Here is a 23,418-nt window from a genome sequence, read left to right as displayed (position 1 = left end):
TTTCATGTCATTTTCCTTCCCTGTGGACATGCTGATGCCAGGCGTAGCCTTTGTCCACAGATCTGCGGTGTGAGCAGAGGGTAGGAACGCTGTTCAAAACGTTCAACCTGAAAGCTGACATTTCAGGAGCTGGATGGGAAGGACCATCACGCAGCCTCAGCCACTGGGGTAAGACTTGTCCTGCTGCCACCCCAACACAGCCACATTTACCTGGCACAGGGACAGCATCAGGCTCGCACAGTCCCCAGTGTGTACTGGGATCCACAGGCAGCACACAACCCCGCTTTGAGTCCGCAGTTGCCCACAGGGGAGTCAGGGTTAAAGACATGGTTGAATGATGAAAACTTTCTGCTGAGAAAAGTTCTATTTTTAACAACAAAATTTTCCAAATGGACTGGCTTCTAACTATATCAGACCTTCCCACCCCACTCCCCCAGTGAAATACTCATTGAAAAAGCTAAATAAATGGCTATTTGTATTTTTGAATTTTTATTTCTGACAAAGGTGTATGTGATTTCCACAGCAGGTAATCACATTCTTATATCTAGAATTTAAAAGGAAGTTTAAAAAAAATGTTTTAATTAAAACCTTAGTTAAACAAATTCAGCCAAAGTGTTGGCTTGCTTTTAAGCACATTTGCTAAATTTAAAAAAATAATCTAGAGCAAAGTTTAAATGATGGAAAAAATGTTGCCCAATATTGCTACTAGAAATTACTACATAAAAAGTGAGTTCGTTTGGTACTGTATTGTGCAATACAGTTAGAGTGTATTATCATCATTTGGGAAGACTTTATGTTTGCGCTGATGTGCTTACCAGAAATACCCTGAAGTATCCCTGTTTTCATAACAAGGGAGCACACCCATAAAAAAGCAGAGAGGTCTTAGGGAAAGCCAACAGAAAAGTTGTTTTTCTGTAGATTTAGTCCTATAAGCTCACGGTCACTGCAGCTGATCTGGATCTAGGTCAGCAGGCTTATGTTGTTCCTAGTGGCATGACGAGTTGTAGATTTGCTCCTGGCCATTACCAATATGAGCCTTTGGAAAGGAGAAGTCAAAACTGTGCATTGGCAAAAAGCATCCACGGTATTTCTCTTTCAACAACCGACAAGACCAGTTAGCATTTGCTGTTCTGGATAGTGGCACAAAAGCACGGCACTTTTCAGAGGCAAACATTTCTTCTCTTAGGGAGGGGGCTGTTTTGGTATATAACCATGGACCTAGCCACAGCAAAAACCAACCAAACAAAAAACCCCAAACAAAACCTCATAGTACCTGCAGTGAAAAGATCTACTTTTATTCTGGTTCTGGAAGACTTTGCTAACACCATGCAACTTTTAGCAAGGTCAGCAACTGGTTCGTTGTGTCTGCTGCAGGAGGGGAGGTAATTCTGGGGATCTCCTTCACATTCCACAGGTACAACCACCACTACAGGGGTGCATGTGAGCACACGGGAATGCACACAGGCAGGGACGTGGACGTTGCAATCAATACTGGTGCTAAGCGGGTTTTACAAGCAATAGCTACAACTTCATGTATGCTGTATAAATAATAATATGCTTCCCCACAGGATCACGTTCTGGGCGAGACGGTGCAGTCCTGCCCTGCTCACAGAGCTCCTGCCTTATCCCGGTTTGGTCTTGAGCCGGCCAAAGCCACAGGGCTCTTCCCTACAGACACCAACGCAGGACATCACCATGGCCCTGGCTGCCTGTTAAAATAACCAACTGCTCCAGCCCTTCCCTTACAGACAGAGGCTGCCAGCAGGCTCGTGAGGGACAAGATGTGACTGCACAATAAATGCAGCGCTGCTACCAAGCTGTGTGACACTAAGGCAGGATATGCCAATCAAAAAAACATGATAAGAGCTAACCAGAAAGCTAAGATATTAGTTCTTTTCACTCCTAACTCTGACTGTGGTGAGGGTAGCAGTCCCCCATGACCATGAGTTCAAGCTGAGTTATCAGCCTCAGCAATTCTCTCTGTGCTTTGCAGCAGCTCATTACCACAACCCCATTCATTCCTTAGGAAAACAAGCTGCATTAAAAAGGGGGCCAAGCCCAGCCAAACTTGGTAAGTACAGAAGGGTATCAAGAGGTGGCAGAGCACGGAGGATACCCCCTCCCTGCCTCAGGGGCTGGCAGCATCACCATTCCCCAGGGAAAGTGTGTAAGACAGTTCATGAGCAAGGACAGAAGCATCACAAACCACCAGAATTTGTCTCCAGTAAATCCTTCAGACAACTCCTGTCTGTTATAGCTTTGCTTTCAGTCCTTTCCACTCACCCTGCCATCCTTCACAGCTTTGGTTTTGACCCATTCTATCTTCTCCTCCTGCCAGGAGCCTGGACCATGGAGGCAGTAAGCTATACAGGGAATAAAGCAGCTACCTGTTCCCGGCAGTCCTCTCCTGGGGAAATGCAGGAGCACAGAGACTGGGAGGACTGCTCACGTAGTTTAAGGTAACCATTACACCACTATGCTTTGCTAAATCAGGGCTAGACAGGTCTGTCTGGCAGTTATGAGACCTACGGGAAGAGGAGTTGATGGAGCAAGGAGGTCTGCCCAAGGGAGCAACCCTCACGCTGGCCATAGCACACAGAGACTGCTCCTCTGCAGCTGCTCCGTCCACTCCCATTCAGTCAGCATTTGCTATTTCAGCTGACAGCATCACCTTTTCTTCACATCCCTGCTCTGCGGTGTCTCCTCGCTGGCCTGCAGGGAGCTGTGCTGGTGTAACCGGGCATCGGTGACGTTCATCACAGCAAGGGGTCACTCCAGCAAAAGCCTCGTGACTTGTGACATGTCAAGGCAGGCTGTATTCCAAAAAGAGACCTTCAAAGTAATTTATAAATGCCACAAGACAATGTATTCTACAGGAGTGCTAACAGTCAAAATGTACTGCAAATTGGCAGCTGCGTGAATGCTACTGTTTTGGCAAATGCTCTTTGTTATTAATATACCACATTTAAGTATCATAAAACAGGCTGTTAGACAGATCTTCCGAAACCACAAGGTAGTGGTCATAGTTTATTTCTCATCTGACCCACACTATTACTACCTCAAATAAAAGGAAAAATAAAAATAAAAGAGAAGGCCTATCAAAAAGCTTAACCATACCCTTTGATAAAGAAACTTACTCATCTCCTGGCAAGGAAATGTTGATAGTGGCCAAACTTTATGAAATAAATAATTTACAACACTTCCTTTATGTTATCTATTTAAGAATCATATTGATAAAAACTGTTTTACAATAAACGTCTATATCTTTCTGTAAGTGAAAATGGGATAACTTAGGGATAAATACAATCATGCAATCCACAAGTGTCTTTCTAGTATTGTATTTATTAGGTTTTTTCATTTAATCCTCATGGAATAGGAGCTTTGGCTACCGGCATAACATGGGCAACTGTCTTTTTATGTCTCATTAATATTTTCTTACCTAATGTATAATATTCATTTCACATTAGTCTTGTCTGGCGATATAATGAATCTAATATTAGCCCTTTTTGTTCTAAGCAGTAATTCAATTTAGAGTAATTCAATATATAATTGAAAACTGCAGCTCATTAACTTCTAAACACTCTTTGTATTTCAGTCTACACCTGCTCCTTTGGCACATGGTCTATTTTGAATCCATCCACTTCTTCCTGAATAAGCCACGTTGCTATGATACATGTGCTGTCACAGTTTCTTTCTTCTACATACTTCCAGTCCATATTCACACTTATTTAGCATAAATAAGACTCAGAGTGCAAAATCTCCTAATCCTTCCTTAATTATCACAAGGTGGAAACAATTTTTAACTTGAAGGAATACTAGAGTTGTGACATGGACACGCAACATTCTTGCAAAACGTGTAATGGTGAAAATCTGCTTATGGACCACCTCACTGCAGAAAAATTACAAAATGGGGGTAACCCCCAGTGTCCATCAGCACTCCTTGCAGATCCTGATTACCAGTTTTCCAGGTGTACATGTGCCCACAGGCATAGATGTACCAGTGCTGTGGGTCGGGCTCTACATTCATTTTACACAATGCAATTAGGCAGACTCAGAAAATGAGGTAGGCTGATCATCCTTCAAATGAGTCTCTCATGTGGGCTCCCACTATCCATGCATAAATCTCTATTTAAATTAGGACTGATCTGAAACCTGCAATGAATGAAACCAGAGTGGATTTGGCAGTGGAATTACACTCTGCTCCCAAAGTCAAACGATCAGTTTATTGCCACCCATAAAATCTTCTAATCCCTGATCACATTCTCAGAAAAGCCTTGTTCTACATTCTGTTGACCAGCGTTCAAATTTTCTCATTTCTCCGTTTCCACATATGGTTCATCTTTCCTATTTATTCCCTCTTAGTTTCCTAATTAACATTTTATAATCTTTGTGTCATGAAAATTTTCCTGTAGGGTCAGGAAGCATCCCTTTTCCCCAGAGGAAGCTGTAACTGTTAACAACTCTTACTTGACACAGGCATGCAAGAGACCATTGTCTCAAATGGCCAAACCCAGCATCTTTGCAACAAATTTAAATAGTGTCTTGATTTGAAAACTGAATCATTTTGAATGAATCAAAATGGGGCTGGCAATGCAACTCCCCATCAGAAATTTGGGCTATGCAGATTATTTACCTTTTGGAGGAGAAGCAGGCATTGGCATGGGGACAGCTTAGACAACTTCTGTTACACAGGAGGGACTTTTTAATTTTTTTTTTCCCCAGCAAGTCTGTTTAGTTGATGCCTGTTTTCAGTTGAAATACACTAGCTTGAGATCCCAATCAGTGACTCAAAGGTCTGACATTTGGGATTTCAGAGGCATACAGTCTTCAGACAGAAGCTCTGATTTTAAGTATAGGGCACATCAAAGTTAAAAGACTAAGTTTGGGCTATAGTTCAATTTCTTAAATTCATTGGCAATGAATGAAATTATCAGCAATGAACAAAATGTTTATCCAGCAGAACTGCTTGCTTAGTCACATTTTTCATCTCATCTTAGAGGGCAATTTTTTATTTTTACTGCCACCATCAACTAGGGCTTTAAGTGACACTGCTCATAAGATTTCTAACACTGAGGTAGTTCGAATTTTGAACAATAAAAATAGCCTGAGAATTAACCCATAAGGCCCATTAAATATTACCCAGTAAGCTCTCAGCATTATCAACTGCCTTACAAACTCCAGTGTGTGACAAAGGCGATTGGCAGCTGCCAGGCACAGGCTGCAGCGCTGCGACAAATGCTCTGCAAGGATTTGGAGGCTGGAGCGGATGAGAAGCTGTGACTTAAGAGACTGAGCACTTCAAATTCTGTGAAAGATAACAACACATGATGCTTTTTGCAATTTTTGTGCATTTGTATTAAACACATCGTTACTTTAATCATCAGCCAATTCACAGAAATGCCTGAATGCGAATGTAATTCACTATCATATTAACTTTGGTAAATGCTTCAAGACTTTTCCAGCAATGTAAAATCACCAGAAATCTTCAACCAATAAAGCATTTGATACATTATATAAAGCACAGAGCTTTTAAAATATTTCACTATCACGAGAAAAATGCAAATTCCTTTCAGATTTTCACAGTATTCCTCCACTCTGCTCTTAGGAAAGGGAAAAGCTGCTAATCTAAAGTGCTAATAATCTAATTTACAAACTGGAAATCATAAACAAAAAATTACTAAATCACATACACATACACTGAAGTTTAACAGAGGACATTATACTTTGTGATACTAGCTCTAATGTTCCTTAGGCAAACTATTTCAAACTGCTTTAGCTCTAACCACTGCAATAATAATCCCCACTAAAGAGCAATACAGTCTAAGTGCGTTATAATATGAACTTCACTATTAGAAACACATCCTCCTGTAGTTATGTTGGAAGTTGTATGGAAGTGAGGAATATCAATACTAAGATGATGAGTGACGATTAGATCAACAACTGTTCATCAGCTGAGAATCAGATTTTTCAGCATGATGATTCTTACCTTGCTTAAACATTAGGGCTGCAGGAACAGCAAATGCCAGAAGCAACACTATTTCTAACTGCTGATGCCATGCAGAAAAAAGGTTAAATATGGAAAAGTTTAATGTTCTAAAAGTTAATGATCAAAGAAAGACTGCAAAACTGTCAAGAGTTGCTGTCTTCACTGCTGACGAGTGTGACAGGTTTGAAGTAATAAGAGCAAGCAATTTATTGAGCTTGGTAACAAAACTGCTCTCCTTACTTTGTTCAAATGCAGAAAACATTCAGCTAGAGACCGCAACTAAGCATGAGAAGTTTTATCTGAAAATACCTTCTTTCTTGTGAAGGACTGAAAGGAAAGAAACAAGGGCTAGAACAGATGAGCTTCTATGGCTTTAACCACAGGATAAACGGTTGTTCTTTTTTTCTTTCACAGTCTAATACTTCAGGTAGGCACCTCTACTTCTCTTTCTGCCACCTCTTCTAAAACAAGCATTTCACTCTTCATGGGTCTTAAGAGTTTGGTAACCATTACGAGCGGGCAATTACTGGAGCAGATGTGCCTGCCTGTCAGAGGATTCTCTGACCGCACTGGGGGCAACACACCAGACTGCCACAGCTCCGCGTCCTTTCCATCTTTGCACAGAAGCCAAATGACATGTATTTGTACTTGCGAACATGTAAACAGTGACATGTAAAATGCTTTCCCGCCTCCCATCTAAATAAAAAACACCCTCCCCCTTGTAAACATTAAGGAGAAAAAGGAGCTTATCTGAATAACGATAGAGGTAAGTTGACAAAATCCTGGTAGTCAGACTCAGCACAGATTTCCACAGGCTACATAGAGTTGCAGAGGGTATAAACCACAAGACACATTTGACATTAGTTCACAGCAAAGGTGCTACCAACTCCACTTCCCGCAGCCCTGGCTTTTCCTTGGGACTTTCCTGTTCAACTGGTGACCAGACCTGACCCTGCCCGGTTTATGAGATTAGACACAATCATAGCCCAAGGTGATTATCACCAGCCATACAGTGTCACGTTATAAAGCCTAAGTGGGGTAAGAAACTTGTAAATAACAAAATTATCCTTTTATAGGGCTCTTAATTCAACACTCCAGTCTGTTTCCTGTAGAAGTGATTAGTAATAGAAAATAATTAGGAGATGCCAGATGGGAGGAGGAGTTAAAAAAAAAAAAAAAAAAAAGAACCAAAACTTACACAGCTAAGGAAGGAGAACAACAAACGAGGGAACTGCCAGCTAGCAACCCACTGCAGTTCCTCACCATCCCAGAGGCTCTTTGCATAAGCAGTAAGTGACAACCACAGCTTGCTTTAGAGACAGCTCTGACAGAGACCCACCTTCTCCTTTCTGTAGCCACTGCGTGGATTATCCAGTTGTGAGAAGGCATAAAAAGTCAAGGTGAAACCACAGGGTTTTTTAGTAAAAAAAAAAAGTCCTTATATATGGCTATGAGGCTTCCCCACTATACATTTAGGCAGCCTTTTTGGAAACCTCAAATATAAGGCCCATATGGAAGGTAAGCAGCAGACTCCTACAGCATGTTAGGACTAAAGCCATGACAGCTCTCCATTGCTCATCAGGAGTTGAGCTGGACCCCTGCATTCCTGTGTCATATTGACTAAGGTCCATCAGGATGGGAAAATCCTCTCTTCCTCTGCAGAGTGCCCAAAGCGAGCTGTCCTCTTTGGCTCTTCAAGAGCTAACAGAGACTCTTTCCTCCCTCCCTGTGATTCTTCTTGTGCTAGCTTATCCCAGTTAAAAAAAGAAGGAAGTTTCTGCCAGTACATGTAAAAGAAGCTGAGGCTATATAGTACTTTTTGAAGGGCATTAAAAATGTAACCAAGCATTAGAAACCCTGGAAAGAACTGCAGGTGAAGACTTCACACTGACTTACCTCACAACACTGAGAAACACAAGAAAATAATAACAGCTTATTCATTGCTACTGATTTCATTTTATCAGTAACAACACAACCAGTATTCTTCAGATTTAATTGCACAGCAACTGTACAGCTTTACAGCCTTTTTAACAGTTATGTACACTATTCATTTTACAAAGCTCAATCAGGCACAGGGCATCCACTGAGGGTAATTACTCCCCACACTTCTTCTGAGGGTCTGGTCTGTGAGTCTGAGAGACCAGACCCCTGACTTCACACAGCAGCTGCTTGTCTCAGTATAATTAGACACTGGACTTCCTGAAGACTATATCCTTGTGTACACATCTCGCACACCAGATCATAAAAGAGCCACATATATGTGAAAAAGCAAAAAGTTTATGTAAAAGGTCACCTCAGGGAGCACTCAAGTGACTTGTATCCATGACAAAACGCTGAAGCATGATGCCAGTTCTCAACTTACCTACAAAACGAAGGAAACCTCTCTACAGGAGAAGCATCATGACGGGAGGCGCGTTGTGCATTTGCAATAGAACCTGACCTAAGCCACTCATCACTGTCTGAAGTTTGTGGCACCTTATTTGTTTTGAACCTTGTAATATCAGACCAGCAATATGCAATCAGGCTGCCAACAAAAGCATGCAACTTTCATTTCACATTAAGCTCACACATTATTGTATGAGCATTAAATTAATGTGCTGCAGAGGCACAGGCACACATGCAGAGGCAGGCAGGTGAGGTCCGGCAAGGCTAACTGGAATCAGCTGGGATGCCATTTGTAACCCACAGGAACTAACAGAGCACAGCTCAGCACTGCCCAGAGCTGGCAGGGAGAGAGGAAGAAAGAATTTGGCCTGAGAAAAACAGGAGAGTTATGGGACCATGTTTAGCACTGGCGCTGAGCTATAGGTCCAATAAGAAATCCTTAAAAACAAATCTGGCTTGCTAATTTATCTTTTATAAGCACAAGATACTGACAAGAAAAGAACTAGATATTCAGTGTCCTGGATATTAAATTAGCAAAGTTTATGCTTCATTTGGAATTTCTGAATCTTAAAACAAGACCAGTTTATATAATCTTTTTATTGTACCAATTTTACTGCCACACTGAACATAAATAAGGGCTTAGGTTACTCTCGGTGATTATGAGTAGAAAAGCATCCTGCAGTCTGAAGAAAATAATTTTCTTTGTGCTGATGTCTGCATACTAGACAACACATGTTGGTAGCTCACCTTTCTCGAGTCTTAGAAAACATACAGTTAAGTCAAAAAACGTAAATGCTTATAAAAAGGTATCATAGCCATGTGCAGTCTTAGTTTGAACTGTATGTGCCATATATAATGACATACATGGCACTAGATCCCTAGCGCCATAAATGCTAATGCACAGAAAGCGGAGATGAAGACAACTGAGGCTGGGGCAACCCCTGCAGAGTGCGACACTACCGATACGCTGGAGCAGCTACCTAAAGAGCAGTCTTGTCTTTCATCCTGCTAGGAACTTGGTATTGACAAAATTGTCTGTGCTTTGAAGTCTCTGCTGAAAGATGGGCTAAACCCAGAAGAAATAAATAGAAGTTTTTGCCTTGCACAGAGTTATGTTTTATTTATAAATTACATTAAACGTACAGAGTGATTGTCATGGACACCCGCGCAGGGAATGGAAAGGAACATTTGTGAGAAAAGAGTTGACAATCTCCTCAAGTTAACTCATGGGATTCTTCAGTGCTCAGTCTCCTGTGTCTTTAAACGTACTTTAAGGTAAACATTTATTAGATGTACTTTAAAAAAAAATGTTATTGCTTTGTTGCTACCCTTGTAACAGCTATGGCTCACCTGGAGTTTTATACATTATACACTCATCTGATACAGCTAAGTTAATTTGAGTAAATGGAAATATACAACTTCCAGCATCAAGATTTCTTCACTCTGGAGGCACACTTTCCTCCCTGGTTATTAAGACCACGTTTTCTTTTTAGTTCCTATCGGTCCCAGCATTGGCATTACTAGGCATTGAACAGTGTTGTTCAGAGCTGTCTCCCTCCATCGCACACATTGCTAAAGGGGCTTGTGCTTCTGCCACAGCCTATTGTAACTTCCTTGGCTACATTTTCCCATGTCCTTACGCTGAAGATAAAATAAGGTTTGTGAAGGAGGATTTAAAGCAGATCTTACTAACAGATTTGTCTGAGAGCAAAAGTAGAAAAGTAGTAGTGTCGTTAATGAAAATATCAGTGTCAGTTCAAGGTTGGAAAGTGAGGCTGGTCCCTCTGCAAACACCCATCCGTATGACCCTTGATTTTGCACATGGAGGCTGTTAGGAATCGGTTAGAAATGTACACAGAGATTGCAATTAACTTTGTGATCTGGATTATCTTTGGAGGCAGGCTTAAAAGCATGTTTCCTACTAAAATGACAGAGATTTACACTTCCAGATCTCCTTGCACAGGGTTGCAGACAATCAGCCTTTATCTCTATGGAGGAGAAATGACATCATCACTAAGGTCATTAAAAATAAAGCAAAAGAGGGATTTTGTTGGGTAGCTGCTCCCGCAAACCTTCTCTCAATTCTTTCCATGTGTAGTAATTGAACTGAACGTAGTACAGTCTAGGAAGGGTCTTTGATTGATTTACAGCCACTGAAGTTTCTTGAAGAAATAGCACTTCTCACCAAAGTGAACATCAATAAATGGGATTCAGTTGCTATCCTAACATTAACCTCAGCATTTTATTCTGAAAGATGGGATAACTCATAACTAAATATTTTATTTTCTCATAACAAATATTAAATCTTGAATAAATCACTCATACAATTTCTTACATTAACATCTCAAAAGCACATCAAAATGAAAACAAAATCATGTTTGTAGGGCTTTCAAGAAGGACTTTGATATATGTATCTAGGTATTTTTTAATTTCTGATAGCTACCATTTCCATAAGGTATTTCACTGAATCAAGCCATCTGCTCCAAGGCCACAACTACCTTTGAGAGCAGAGAACTTTCAGAGATCCATCAGTATTCAAGGCACGGGAGGAACAGTAAATCTTGTGACATTGGGCAGTATTTCCACTTCCACACTAGGCCATACAGACTGAAGCCACATGGGAAGCCCGCTTTCAAACACATCTTAGCCCCCTCTTAACACACAGACCACAATGGCTGCACAATGGAGTTCTGAACAATCTGCAGACTGTTTTGGGAATGACTATTACCTTTTTAGCACAACAGCTAAAATATCTGTTCAGGGCATTCAAGCATGACAAGCACTCTCCTGTTTTGAATCTCCACTCCTCCAGTTATCTCTGACTATTTATTAATTCTTTCATAGGGTATGAAAATCATAAATCATTAACCATGAATTTTAATTTTAATTTTTAATATATGCTTGTATATGGTAAGCAGTCAAATTCCTTCTCATAATCAGCGAAGCACATGCTGTTCAGTGGATTATATTCTCATGCTTTTCCTATTAAAAACTTCATCTTAAATCACACCACAATATAGCCTCTTGCAGGATTCACTACTTGGGAGTATTGTGATTTGTGCCTCACAATTCTCATCTAATGATTGCATAATTTTTGTCTTTTCATCTTTTACGGTCTTTAAATCCTTCCCCTTTACTATGACTCATTTTTAATGTATTGCATCTAACAAGTCATCCAACATACGCCAAATTCTTCTACTATAAATTAATTGCTGAAAGAATGGGGAACAAATAAAGGATTATTAGTGCATGCTGGGAGGCATCCAACAGAAATCTGAGGCGTTCCCTGCTACTGCCCCACACCGAATTCACAGCTCGGTGAAGTGCTCTTTAATATTACACTCTCAAGTTTGGGGTGCGCGCTCTGCCTGCCCAATTTCCTCCACTTGATTTTATGGCAGAAAGCAAAACTCGGTTGCCACCAGCTGTTCCCAGGTCAGAGCCTGTGTATCTGTCCTTTCCTTCTTCTCACGGTTCTATCTTTCATGCACCACCCACACAGGACCGGCCAACAGTTGCAGGTGCAAAGTTTAGATTCGGATCTGAACAGCCTCATAGTACGCAAATCCAGGAATGTATTTTAGCTCAGGGTTCCAGACCCAGACTTCTTCCTGTCTTTACGGAGGAGGAAGAACACAGTGTAGGGGGAAGCTGTGTGGCTACAGTATAAAACTGATAAAGATGCATTAATTGCCAAATATTGTACCCTGCAGAAATTTTCATCCTCACCATGGGGCTAATGGGCTAAGGTTGTAGCACATAGATTTTGCTGTTTGGATCACGGGACAATATTTTTTTTCCCATTGGATTTCGGACAATTTTCTTCGTGTTCTTTGTTAGAATTGTCAATACTAATTCAGTGATATTCTCTTTATATTGGACAACAGGAATCACACTGCCATCCCTCCCACCAAAGAGAAAGAAGAACAACCTATTTATAAATGTCCTATAAGAAAGCTTCCTTATATCATGATTAAATGATTAATAAGGTAAATACTACATTATTATTAATTGAAGTTTTCAAGTAAATTTCAATAAGAAGCAGGAGCCTGCACAAAAAGGGTAAAAAGACCTTCTGAGCAATTTAGTAGAGGATATGTATATTTTTCTTATTGCTTTATTATTATTTTACCAAAGAAAGCCTATGAACTAGCAGAGAGATTGGGTGTTCAGTTTAAATGGAGATGCAATCTCTCCGTTGTGCCTAGTGCTAGCATGTTAACTTTTTGTAGTAGGTAGGCTTTTAAAAAAGCCAGAGAAACATTTCCTGTCATCCAGTACTCATGCTTTAAATGCAAATTATTTGTCGAACAAGTATCTATCTCATGATTTCAATGTTTTTCTTTATAAAATTAACCACCAGATGTGGTTCAGTCACCCATCTGTAGTCCTGCAGCCAGTCAGTTATGTTCACCGCACTGAACCTGCAACAGTTCTCCCAGGCTGCCAAGGTGACAGCTGAGCGGGTCTGCAAGTAGTTGAGTCACCCAGACAGTGACGGAGACACTTGGGAAAGTCCTCTGAGGTGCCCAGTACTCCTACATTGCCGAAGCCACCACTACCCATGAGACATTCTGTGAGGACACAACCATATCTTTACCCCTTCCCATGCTCCCCACACCCTGTGACTTACAGAGGAGGGAGAAAGGATTTGGCAAGCCTTGGCTGGGGCTTGTTCCGAATGCTGACGTTGCTACTGGGATGGGGTGTTGGCCGTGGGGCTGAATGCCTTATTCCCCGCTTGGAGATTTGCTGGGTGAAGCGACACTCAGGACTCTGTGTCATCTTCCAGCAAAGGCCCTGAGAGGTGTAAAAGCAGCAAAGATGTCACCTGTGTGCCACTCCATGGTAAAAAGGATCACACTGTGCCTTCCCTGTACAGCCATGAGTGGTAATCCCAAATGGATAATGACTTGAAAATCAAACTGAAGTCTCCACACCGAACTGTACTGTGATATCTGTGTGCTTGTGTCCACACCAACATGGTTCCAAGACAAACAAAGAGAAAAGGTTCCAAAGTTGGGCTTCAGGGCAGTAAACACCACTGCTGTTGAACCATGGTGCAGATGATGCCCCTTTAGGTGCTTATAACTACCAGACAAATGGGGTGAGATGTTGCAATTACATGACTAACCCCTCTAAAGGATTTTCACCTCAAATTTCAATCTGTGAGAAATATTTAATAGTTCTTGAGCTATTTAATGAAAAATGTTTCGAAACAATAGGCATACCTTACTGATAAATCTGACATGACACCATGTAATCTACGGAAAAACCAGCATTCTTCAATAACAATCATTGAAACCCCTTTACTATGAAAAGTTTTTCATCAGTTCAAAAATATTGTGACAGAACAGAGTTCTGTTGTCATTTGGAAGTTGCTAAATGCAGGAAGAGTTAATTTTACCAAAGAAACCCAAAGCAGTGACTTCCAGAACTCTTACAAAAGATTTTTACCCAGGCTTTGCACCATAATGAACTCTTTATCATAAGATGCAAAAAAAATCCTTTTGAAACAGCACACTGCAAATCAGTGGCTGTCAGGGATTGTAACTTATAACTTACCCCTCTATTACTGCTAGCCAACAGGCAAGAAATTGGATATTTAAAGTGGTCAGCTAGAATCAGTATCTTCACCAGTATTTCTTTTGTCAAAATGATCTGATAACAGTGAAGATTCATAATTTAAGCTAAGTTGGGTGCTTCATCTCTCAGCAAATTCAGTACAGGATGACAGACTGATGGAGAAGGATTTGAAGGACCAAAGCTATGAGCCTCCTCTCTCTGTGGACTCTGTATGGAGCTTAGTTTCACTATAATAGTCATGTATCCTGGAAATTGTCAATGAGACCTTTCCTTCACCTCAAGAAAAACTGAAATAACAGACATATTTCTGATTGGAAAGACAAACGGATGGTCCCAACTAAGGTTAGCATCTCCTCTAAGCAATACGAGCATATTATAACAGATGTTCCTAATGTCATTCTGAAGTCTGTGAAACAGGGGAGCATATCAGACTAATATACATGCATTACACCTACACATACGTAAAAATACACTTGAAAAAGACTTTAGTATGTCAGCTTTTCAATAAACAAAGTATTTAGTTTAACATGATGGAATTTACATTATGTTTTCTTTTTTAGTCTCTGTCATACAAATGAAGTTTCAGGCAGCTGCTTTGTCTGCCTGATACATGCCCAACCTCCTTTAATATTTCTGTTTTCACCAGTTCTAAGATTTCTTTGTTGTTCGTTTTTCTTTTATAATCCAGGACGCAGTTAGTTCTCAGCTGATACTGCAACTCTCTGAAGAGAGCAATCCTTCTTCATAAATCTGGCAGAGGCCAAAAATAGCTCTGTCAGCTTCTGACAGGCTGAACTTAGCCAAGTGAAATGTTTTAACATTTTATCATCTTAATGAACAGGCTTATTTATAATGTGGACAACTTTACTGTCATTGTATGCAGCCTGCTGAATAGATTATGGAGTGTATTTGTTTGGGGAATGCTGAATATATTAAGAATTATACTTTTTGACCAAAGGGTAGTTGTCTTAGATGCTGTAAACTATTTTATGATGAAATACTTTTAGCCCATTTGAAATAAAGGAGTTGCTTAAGGACAACTTCTATAACTGTGAAGAAAGGAATCTTTCAAGGATAAATAACTAACATCCAAATCACAGAAATTTGCAATATGCAAAAATCACCATTAAAAACCTCTTATAACCACTTTAAATGCTACTATTAGTGCAATACTGGAAATAAATACGTAGACTAAATATCTACAGATACCTTTAGCACTTTATAGTAAGGGAGGAGGGTTAAAAGTACAAAATAAAAAGTCTAACAGAAAAAAAGAGTGTGGGTTAACAATTGCTTACCCTCTTTTCTGCTACCTCATCCTCTCCTGTCGACTCTTTGCCATCATGTTCATCTCTCAGGGCTGGCATATGTTTTTTGTGTGCTGGCTCTCTGTTTAAAGTTGTATATCCTATGTGTTCATAAATTGGATTTATTGTCATCTTGGCAATGTATTCGGCTGCTTTCGTTTCAATATAAAGAGTAATCAATCCATCTGTCGCCAGGTCGTGGATGGACTCAAAACGTTTCTCCCCAACAAAGTGCTTTCCATCGTAGTAGAGTCTGAAGTTTCTGGTTTGACTTCCAAATCTGCCTCAATGAAATGGGAAAGTGTGTTTTTTTTTTTTTTTTTTAAGAACAGTAAGCAGAATAAAGAAGAGTAAGCAAGCCTTTGCAAACAATAAAAAACACTTTATCACTTAAAGCTGTGACTATGGTCTGTGTCTGGTCCAGACAAGAATGAAAAACGCAACTACTACCCAGCACAGATAGTAAGGAGAGATCATCAACAACCGCAGATAGACTGCCAAAACAGGGAGTGTCCCAGAAGGAGCTGTTTGTTCTCTTAGGCTTTTAGTCCCTCCATTATCCCCTGGAAAAACTGAAAATTATTTCACACTCTTTATGGCTTTTTTTAGCACTTTACTACTGCATCGCTGCGGTCAGTTTGCTTGGCTCTGGTATGAAGAGCTCTCCTAACAGAGCCCTCTATTAGAGCTGATCAATACGGAGGTTTGATGCCGCCCAGCGCTCCGTGGCCCTGCGTGCCCGCAGGAAGGGGCCATTCCGGCTCCAGCCCAGCTTCGGTGCCAACAGCTACACTGCAGCAGAGCCGCTGCCAGAGCCGGGCGGCACAGGACAAAATGGCACAAGGGCAAGCATTCTTTATTCCTGGCCAGAGGCCAAGGACTAACTCTCCAAGCTTTGTACAAAAGTCCTTCTGTGTTATGCTTGTTAAGCTCTGAGCCTCAAGCAAACCTTTGTAATATACAGGATATATAATGCGCAAGCTATCTAATGTTAGCAATTCTGCAGTTGGGGTGGAATAGGATTTTGATACGGGCTCTTAGCAACCATAAGAATGCCAATTTCACCTGAATATTAGCATATTTGCAAAAATTGTACTTCGAATCTGCAACAATTTTCTGCCTCAAAGCAATCTAAACATGTGAAAACACACCAGTGTTTGCACTTGGCAGCAACCAGCGCATTTCCTGCGGAGAAGATGGGGGCCAGGAGCTGCTTTCACAGCTCACTCCTGTGTTATTCCTTGGTCAGACAGCAGCAAGGGTGGCTGCTCAGGGTATTGGGCCTCCTTGTGAGCTCAGATCTGCCAAATAAATACTAAAAACTAAATCTGAAAGGATGGATTGCTTTCATTTTACAATCAAATGCTTCACAGGAGATGTTAAGGAACAAAGTAAACACTGGTGCTTTGCTGAAGTGGCTCCTTTTCAATGGGTCCTTGCCAAACAGGGGAAAGCATAATTTTAGACCTTGCCTCAGGTGAAATATTGCATTCTTCTTGCAAATATGGGCAAAACCACTTGTTCTGTGATGTCTGTGTTGTTTTTTCTTTTTTTCTCTTTTCTTGTGTTCTGAATAAAAATGCCAAACCTTCCCATCTCCCTATCAATAATCTGACAGTGACTGTAACTTCAGGAGCTGCTATTTTTACACAATGCTCAAACATGAGGGGCCCCTCAGGAATCCACATCCTGCTCAGTAAGAAAAGAGGAGAAAAGAAGAAAAGAGGACACAATGTATTGGAACTACCTGGGCATTTTAGTGGAAATGAATCGCTAAGTCTATGCACATTTTTATGCCACACAAACTAAAAGTTCACAGAATCTAACGGAAAAGCAAGAAATTACAACACGATAGAAAGAAACACATTTTTACCCAATGCTAATTTCATCACAAGATGCAACTCTGAGTGAATACATATCATTCAGAAAACAGAATGATAATGTCCTAAGTTACAGCAGAAGGGGTAGGAACACCTTCAGGCTCTTCTTCAGAGCATCTTCCCACCCAACGTAGTGTTTGGTGAACAAGCTTCTACCACGAGACGTACTCCTCACGTCCCCTCCACTGTCAGAGAAGTCAACACAAGCCAAGAGAGCTCAGCACTTTGCAGTGCCAAAGTGAGGAACCTTCACTGGCATCTGACTAAGTCAGCGGGAATAATGATGCACGTGGAGCACAGACAAGCACTATGATGTTAAAATTTGGCAGGACAACTGAATAAGTTTGAAGGTGAAGAATAATGGGCCTCCAATGACAATATGCAATAGAATTATTTTTACTAAGAGATGTAGCAGGTGAAGTGCTGCTCTAATCAGTAACATATGCTCTGGCAGTACTTAGAGTGGAGTTTTAAACAAGCTGAAGGTCACTTACTGCTCTTAGCTCTCTAGAAGAGAAAGTATTACGCTAATCTTATCGAGAGAAGATAAGGCACAGAAAAGCTTATCATGGCCTATTACTAAGTACACACAGTGTCTGGAGTTTAATAACATCCTTCAGAGTGAAAACAAAGTTCAGAAGAACAAGATGGCCAAATGCAGAGAACGAACAAAAGTTCTAACAGGATTAATCCTCTTCCCATCAGGATCAGCAGGTGCCTGGTTCTACCCCAGCTGCGTTTTACTGAGTAGCCCCTACGCTGTGCTTCTGTTCAGACTGCTGCACATAAAGCCTGTCTTTGAGAGACACAAGGAATAGGATTCCCAAAAGTCCATCATCTTTATCCTACTCCTCCTGACCCACATTTCAGCACAGAAGTATCCCATAGGCAACATTCCAGCGTTTTAATTCTTTAAAAGCACCCGACACTTAAACTCATCTCTCTGATAAACCTCACAAACAGACTGGAGCTTCCTCCTGTACGGATTCAGTGAACTGCACATCAATTTCTTTTGGTATGTGTGGCCTTCCAAACATACACTCAACTTGCTTGGTTTAAAATACGTTAAGATAATTTAACAATTATCACTTAAAGGAAGGCATCTAGACAAACTAATGCAAACTGTACATCAATGTCATAACCACTTGGAAAAGGTGCTTGCATATCCGCTGTAAGAGGTCAACATAGAATGGTTTGCCTTTATTTGATTTCCCATTTGCTCTAAATCAAACTTTTTTCCTATTAATTTCTTATTAGATATGTTGTTAGGAAATGTATTCATTTTCAAACAGAATCCTACTAGCAACAAGGAGGAAAAAAACTCAAGAAATCCCCACAAATCAATGAAATACCAATCTCTTACAAAGACTGTATCATCAATAATGTCTCAGAATCCTGTTTCATTTCCTTCAAACTCAATTAAATTTCTTTCTACCCATACAATGATACTATTTTGATCAAATTACAACATAAATCCAAACATACATGTCCAACTGCAAATGATCAATTAGAACATGATCTTCAGTGCCTTCAGTCTTACTTAAAACTATGGTTTAAATTTTTTCATTAGCAAGAATAGTTCCTTATATTTACTTTCTATAACATTACTGCAGCCTGGTTAATTATACATCACCGTGGCAACACATTAGAGCCAAGATTTGATATTTCAACTTCCTGATGGTCCCTTCCTAGAGGCTAGCACTAGGTACCAGCTGGTTTTTGTTTAAGAAATAGAAAGCAGGACACAGATAATATATGTTCTCTTTCGTTTTAAACAGGGGAACATTAGATATTTTTCCAAGAAAAAGAACTAGACCTCTGACATGTCAAACAGTCTCATTGTGTCCATTGTGCATTTGTTTGCAAGCAGCAGGACTACAGATAAAAGACTTTTTTATTCCAAGTTGTCTGAAAAGCAATCGCTCTGTCTAGCCCCTTTGGTTGCTAGTGGGGCAGAGTGGATAACAACATGGGAAAATGGATTAAATGGCAGAGCAAATGTGGCTGGTAATAAAGGACTGAGGAGCTGAATGAAGTATCATAGCATGAGAGAGACCAGCTTCAGACTCAGCCACCTACTCTGTATGCAGCATTCGCCGATGAAATAAAAGGAAGAAGTGAAGGACCGAGAGCCCATCCACACATTCTTACCATCTAAGATGATGGATTTTACAGTCCACCTACAGAATGATACAGTAGCTATTCACCTCTTTCACAGACTATTTTCTGATGAGAAGAGAATCTAGACAAAAGCATTATTTAAAATGTGTAGCTGCAACCAGACTGCAAAGTCAATGCCCCTTGGGGCTACTCATGTCCTCATTACCTTCAAGCATCTTCATACACTGAGCCTGGAAATCTTCAGTTCTGTACATGTGCCTGAAGGTCACTTGGACTTAATCTTTCCATGGAGAAAAAGTGTCTTAACGTGCTTTGTCGCCAGAAGGTAGACATCTCACTTAAAATTAGGTGCCATAATTTCAGCTCTAACTTTGGAAAACTCTCAACCAACACTTAAGACTAGAGTCTTGACACTCCATAAAAAGCCAAAGAAACATAAGCAATCTTGCAATCAGGAATGTCTCCTAATCATGCTGTGTTCATGTGAAAGAAAACAAATTATTCCACAGATCCTTTTTTGGCCCATTTCCTTGTCAAAGAAATGCAAATCTTGCATGCTGCCAAAACCTCTTCTACACAAGTTTTGTAGAAGGTCTCCAGCTCCCAATGGAAGCTCATTTTTGGAGTTTTGTATTATTTGTTGGCAACAACATTTCTGAGGATGGCCAGGGAATTGTGGAACTTGCCATCTCACCAGAGTACCTGCCTGACAAATAGCATCATCTCCAAAACCTTAGCAGTAGTTTACAAGAACACAATACACGTAAATCAAATGCATTAGGGATTGAAAGTAAAGGCACATTTTCTTCAAGCGAAGACAAAAAATCCTCATTGTCCGATATGGCTGGGAAAAGTGGCAGAGTACAGTCACCACAGAGAGTTTTCCTGTGCCATTTGGAAGGGCAGCTTGGCTGGCTGAGTGTTGTTAATGAACATTAACTAGGTATAAAGTTATCCTTAAAACCTGACCAGACCCATGTGCTGGCTAAATACACGATAGTTTATTATCATAGAAAAAGTGTGGCATCCTTCAGAAAAGAAAACAAATCCCAGAGCTGGAAATGGGACGTGTCTACCCCACGCCAATGCAGACACAACCTTCAACTCACTCTAATTGGGATCACATACCAAAATTCAGAGCTGGTGCTGCATCACTGACCACAGCCTCTCAGCAGCCTTTCTCCACTGAGACTGAAGGCTGTTTCCCTGCATCACAGGCGAGACTTCCTTGTCCAAGAGGGAAGCAATATTGTGCAAACAGTGTCCTGCAAACAGTGGGCAGTGAGGACCAGGGCAATGGCACCTTTCTGTGGATCATGAGCACTGTCAGGGACAACATAAGTGAGAGAGACAACTGCTCTGGGGCATTGGCAGGAGGTATCAGCTGCCGAAAACCATGAAGACTGAAAGTGTTATCAGCCCTTGGTACCTGTACTGGTATGTTTCACAAATAAATCTAACAAAATAAATAAGAAAAGTCCTCTTTTGTCTCAATGTCTTATTTTACGTTTTACAGTTTTTAACAGCTGATTTTCACCATCTCAAGCTCTGAACAAATGTCAGCTGATCAAGGACTATGCACGCTATTAATATATGCACTAAGATCACTGAACACTTAAGATCAGTCTCAGCGTTCTTGATTAGTGAGATCATTCGAAAATAACGTTTGGGAAAAGCAGCTCTTGTACAGATGTATTACCTCTGCTTAGTACTGTGCTTCCATGTCCTATTCCATTTGATATAAGTCCCTGGAACTGACGTGATGGTTGAATCATAATCAATACCAATGTTTTGGGCAATGTTCTACTGCTTTATCTACCTGATAACCCTGAACTTTCTGGGAAAAGATTCACTGTGGTTAGTGACACATTTGAAGTCTACACAGACATGGGAAAGTAGTAAAAGTCTGATATCTTCTCTTTAAATGAAAGCAGTATTTGGAAACCTACATCAGCATGCCTGGAGTAAACACCTTCTGGGAATGTTACTAGCAGGAATGTTAGTATAATAACTTCCACAGTTTCATATTAAGCAAATAGTTATGTTTCTTTACCAAAAATTTCGAAGGAACGTTCTCTAAGAGTTTATTTTACAGTGCGACCTCATGCTACTGACAACTTTCATATTACTTTAAAGTAGAACTGTGTTTTAATTCTCCTAAGCTAAGGTATCAACCCTCACCAGTGTCTGCTCAGCAAACTTCAAAATGTGCTTGCAAATTTCACTCTGCCTGTTTAGAACATTTTCATTTTAGGTCATATATGACATTACTTTTCTGGTAAATTTGGAAGTAGAACAGCATAAGATCTGTAACAGAAATTCCACTGCAATCATGCGTACTATGGAGAGAGAACAGCCACAGCATAATGCTCCAACATGTTCACTTTTGTTTCACTTACAGCAGCTTTTCCCACAGGGTTTCAGTTACTCATGACTATCACATTTCTTTTTTGCTTCTACAGGTTTTCTCACACTAAAAGCAACTTGCTTTTAATGCAGTATATCAAGGAAACCTGAGTGGAAGACATCAAGTGAAAACCTAAAGAAATGTCCTTATCATAAAATAGTTTTGCAAGTGCAAAAAGGGCTTTTGAAGTGCAGAATGGAGAAACATCATGGGGTTTTTTTGTCGTTACTGTTTTGTTTTGTTTGTTTGTTTGTTTTAATGTACATTCTACATGGTTGTTGTTTATATTAAAACAACCAACCAACCTAATAATTTTCCTTACATTAAAAATAGCTACAGTAAGATTTCTGTTCCACAGAGATGTTCTCAAATGTGATTTGCCTTAAGCCACTGTTAATCCCAACCTTACAGTGCAGGTTTACTTACCTTACTTAAAGCAATAGCTTTACACAATTTACTACTTACTTAAGTTGTTTTCTCAATGTATTCTACCTCTGATCTTCTAGTAATCACTCAACACTTTTTTGAGAACAGTGAGATTCACCAATATACTCATCCTGCTCTCTAAAATGTTTTTTTTCTGCAAAGCTGCATTCCTTAACAGTAAACAAGCATGCCAATGCAAAATGAAATGGTTCCTGCAAGTGCAATATGCACTGGTAGAATTTTGGGGGCTAAACAGCTCATCAATGAAGATCACTAGCTTTACTATTATTATATTCTGTTTTTCTAGAACGCAATTTCTTCCTTCATGCAAATGCGACAATAGGTGGATCAGACCTCAGTTTATTACTGAAACTGTTAGAATCCATTTATTCATTTCAAGTTATAAAAGAAAAAAAAAAGCTTAATTCTCTTCCTAGCACTTATCAAATCAGCAGGAACTGTACTTAACTCAGCTGAGCTACACCAAGTATGAAAGAGGGAGAAGGAAAAGGAAAACTGGGCCAGACAACATACATTGCTGTCAGTTGTTTTAGTGTTTGAATAATTCATAAATGTTTTGATGAAAACAATTATGAGATTAAACAACAATATGAGGTTATTGTGTGTTATTTTGAAAACATATTTATAAAGCTTCCATAGTACCTACAGCTGAAGGACAACTTTGCTTATTGATGAAGCACAGAATAAAAGCTGTTTCTCAAAACACAAAAATTTATAAATACATATTTCAAAAGCGTAGAAGAGGCCAACAGAAAAGACTAACTTGAAGATATATTCCTAACTAGCATTTTCTAAAAGCAATGGAGCAAAAAGGAATTCCAGTAGAACCTGCAGAAGACAGAAACGATAGGTATCTTTTTGACAGAGGAGGGAGCGGGGGAGAAAAGCAGAGCACAATGTATGCTGTGTACAGGTAAACACAATTTAATTATCAACTGATTGCCTTGTAGTTTGACTTTTTACTCCTTCAACTCCAACAGTGCCTAGAGGCTTCAAACCAGGCAGACATTACGCACCATGAAAATAGCAGAGTGCCAGCCAGATTCCTGCTCAGGAGCCGTAACAGGGGGTAGTCTGAGAGATGGGGTGCAGCTTCCAGTTTGTCTGGGCCATTTTTAAGAGATCTTTGACTTTTGTACTGAATAGGCACGTGAGACAACATGGGAAAGAAAATGACCTCTCCAATGGAGAAATGAGGCATAGAAAACTTAAAAGCCTTGAGCCAAGTCACATGTGAAGCCAAGAAGTGAGCCCAGGTAATCAAAGATCACAGCAGATATTTGGCACCACAAGAGCTAC

At 40.2% G+C, this 23,418-nt stretch overlaps 1 protein-coding gene across 2 annotated transcripts in view; it reads right to left on the bottom strand.

Moving 5' to 3' along the window:
• The window catches only part of CHN1 (chimerin 1), a 100,599-nt gene that overhangs the window by 36,232 nt on the left and 40,949 nt on the right, over positions 1–23,418 (bottom strand). For both annotated transcript variants that reach the window (XM_065637628.1, XM_065637629.1), the window contains one exon: positions 15,256–15,544. In XM_065637628.1, the coding sequence (XP_065493700.1) occupies positions 15,256–15,544 (289 nt within the window). The remainder of the gene's footprint in view (positions 1–15,255; positions 15,545–23,418) is intronic.

Source organism: Caloenas nicobarica, chromosome 6 (genome assembly GCF_036013445.1).
Source record: "Caloenas nicobarica isolate bCalNic1 chromosome 6, bCalNic1.hap1, whole genome shotgun sequence".
NCBI lineage: Eukaryota > Metazoa > Chordata > Aves > Columbiformes > Columbidae > Caloenas > Caloenas nicobarica.
This window is presented reverse-complemented; position numbering and strand designations above follow the sequence as displayed.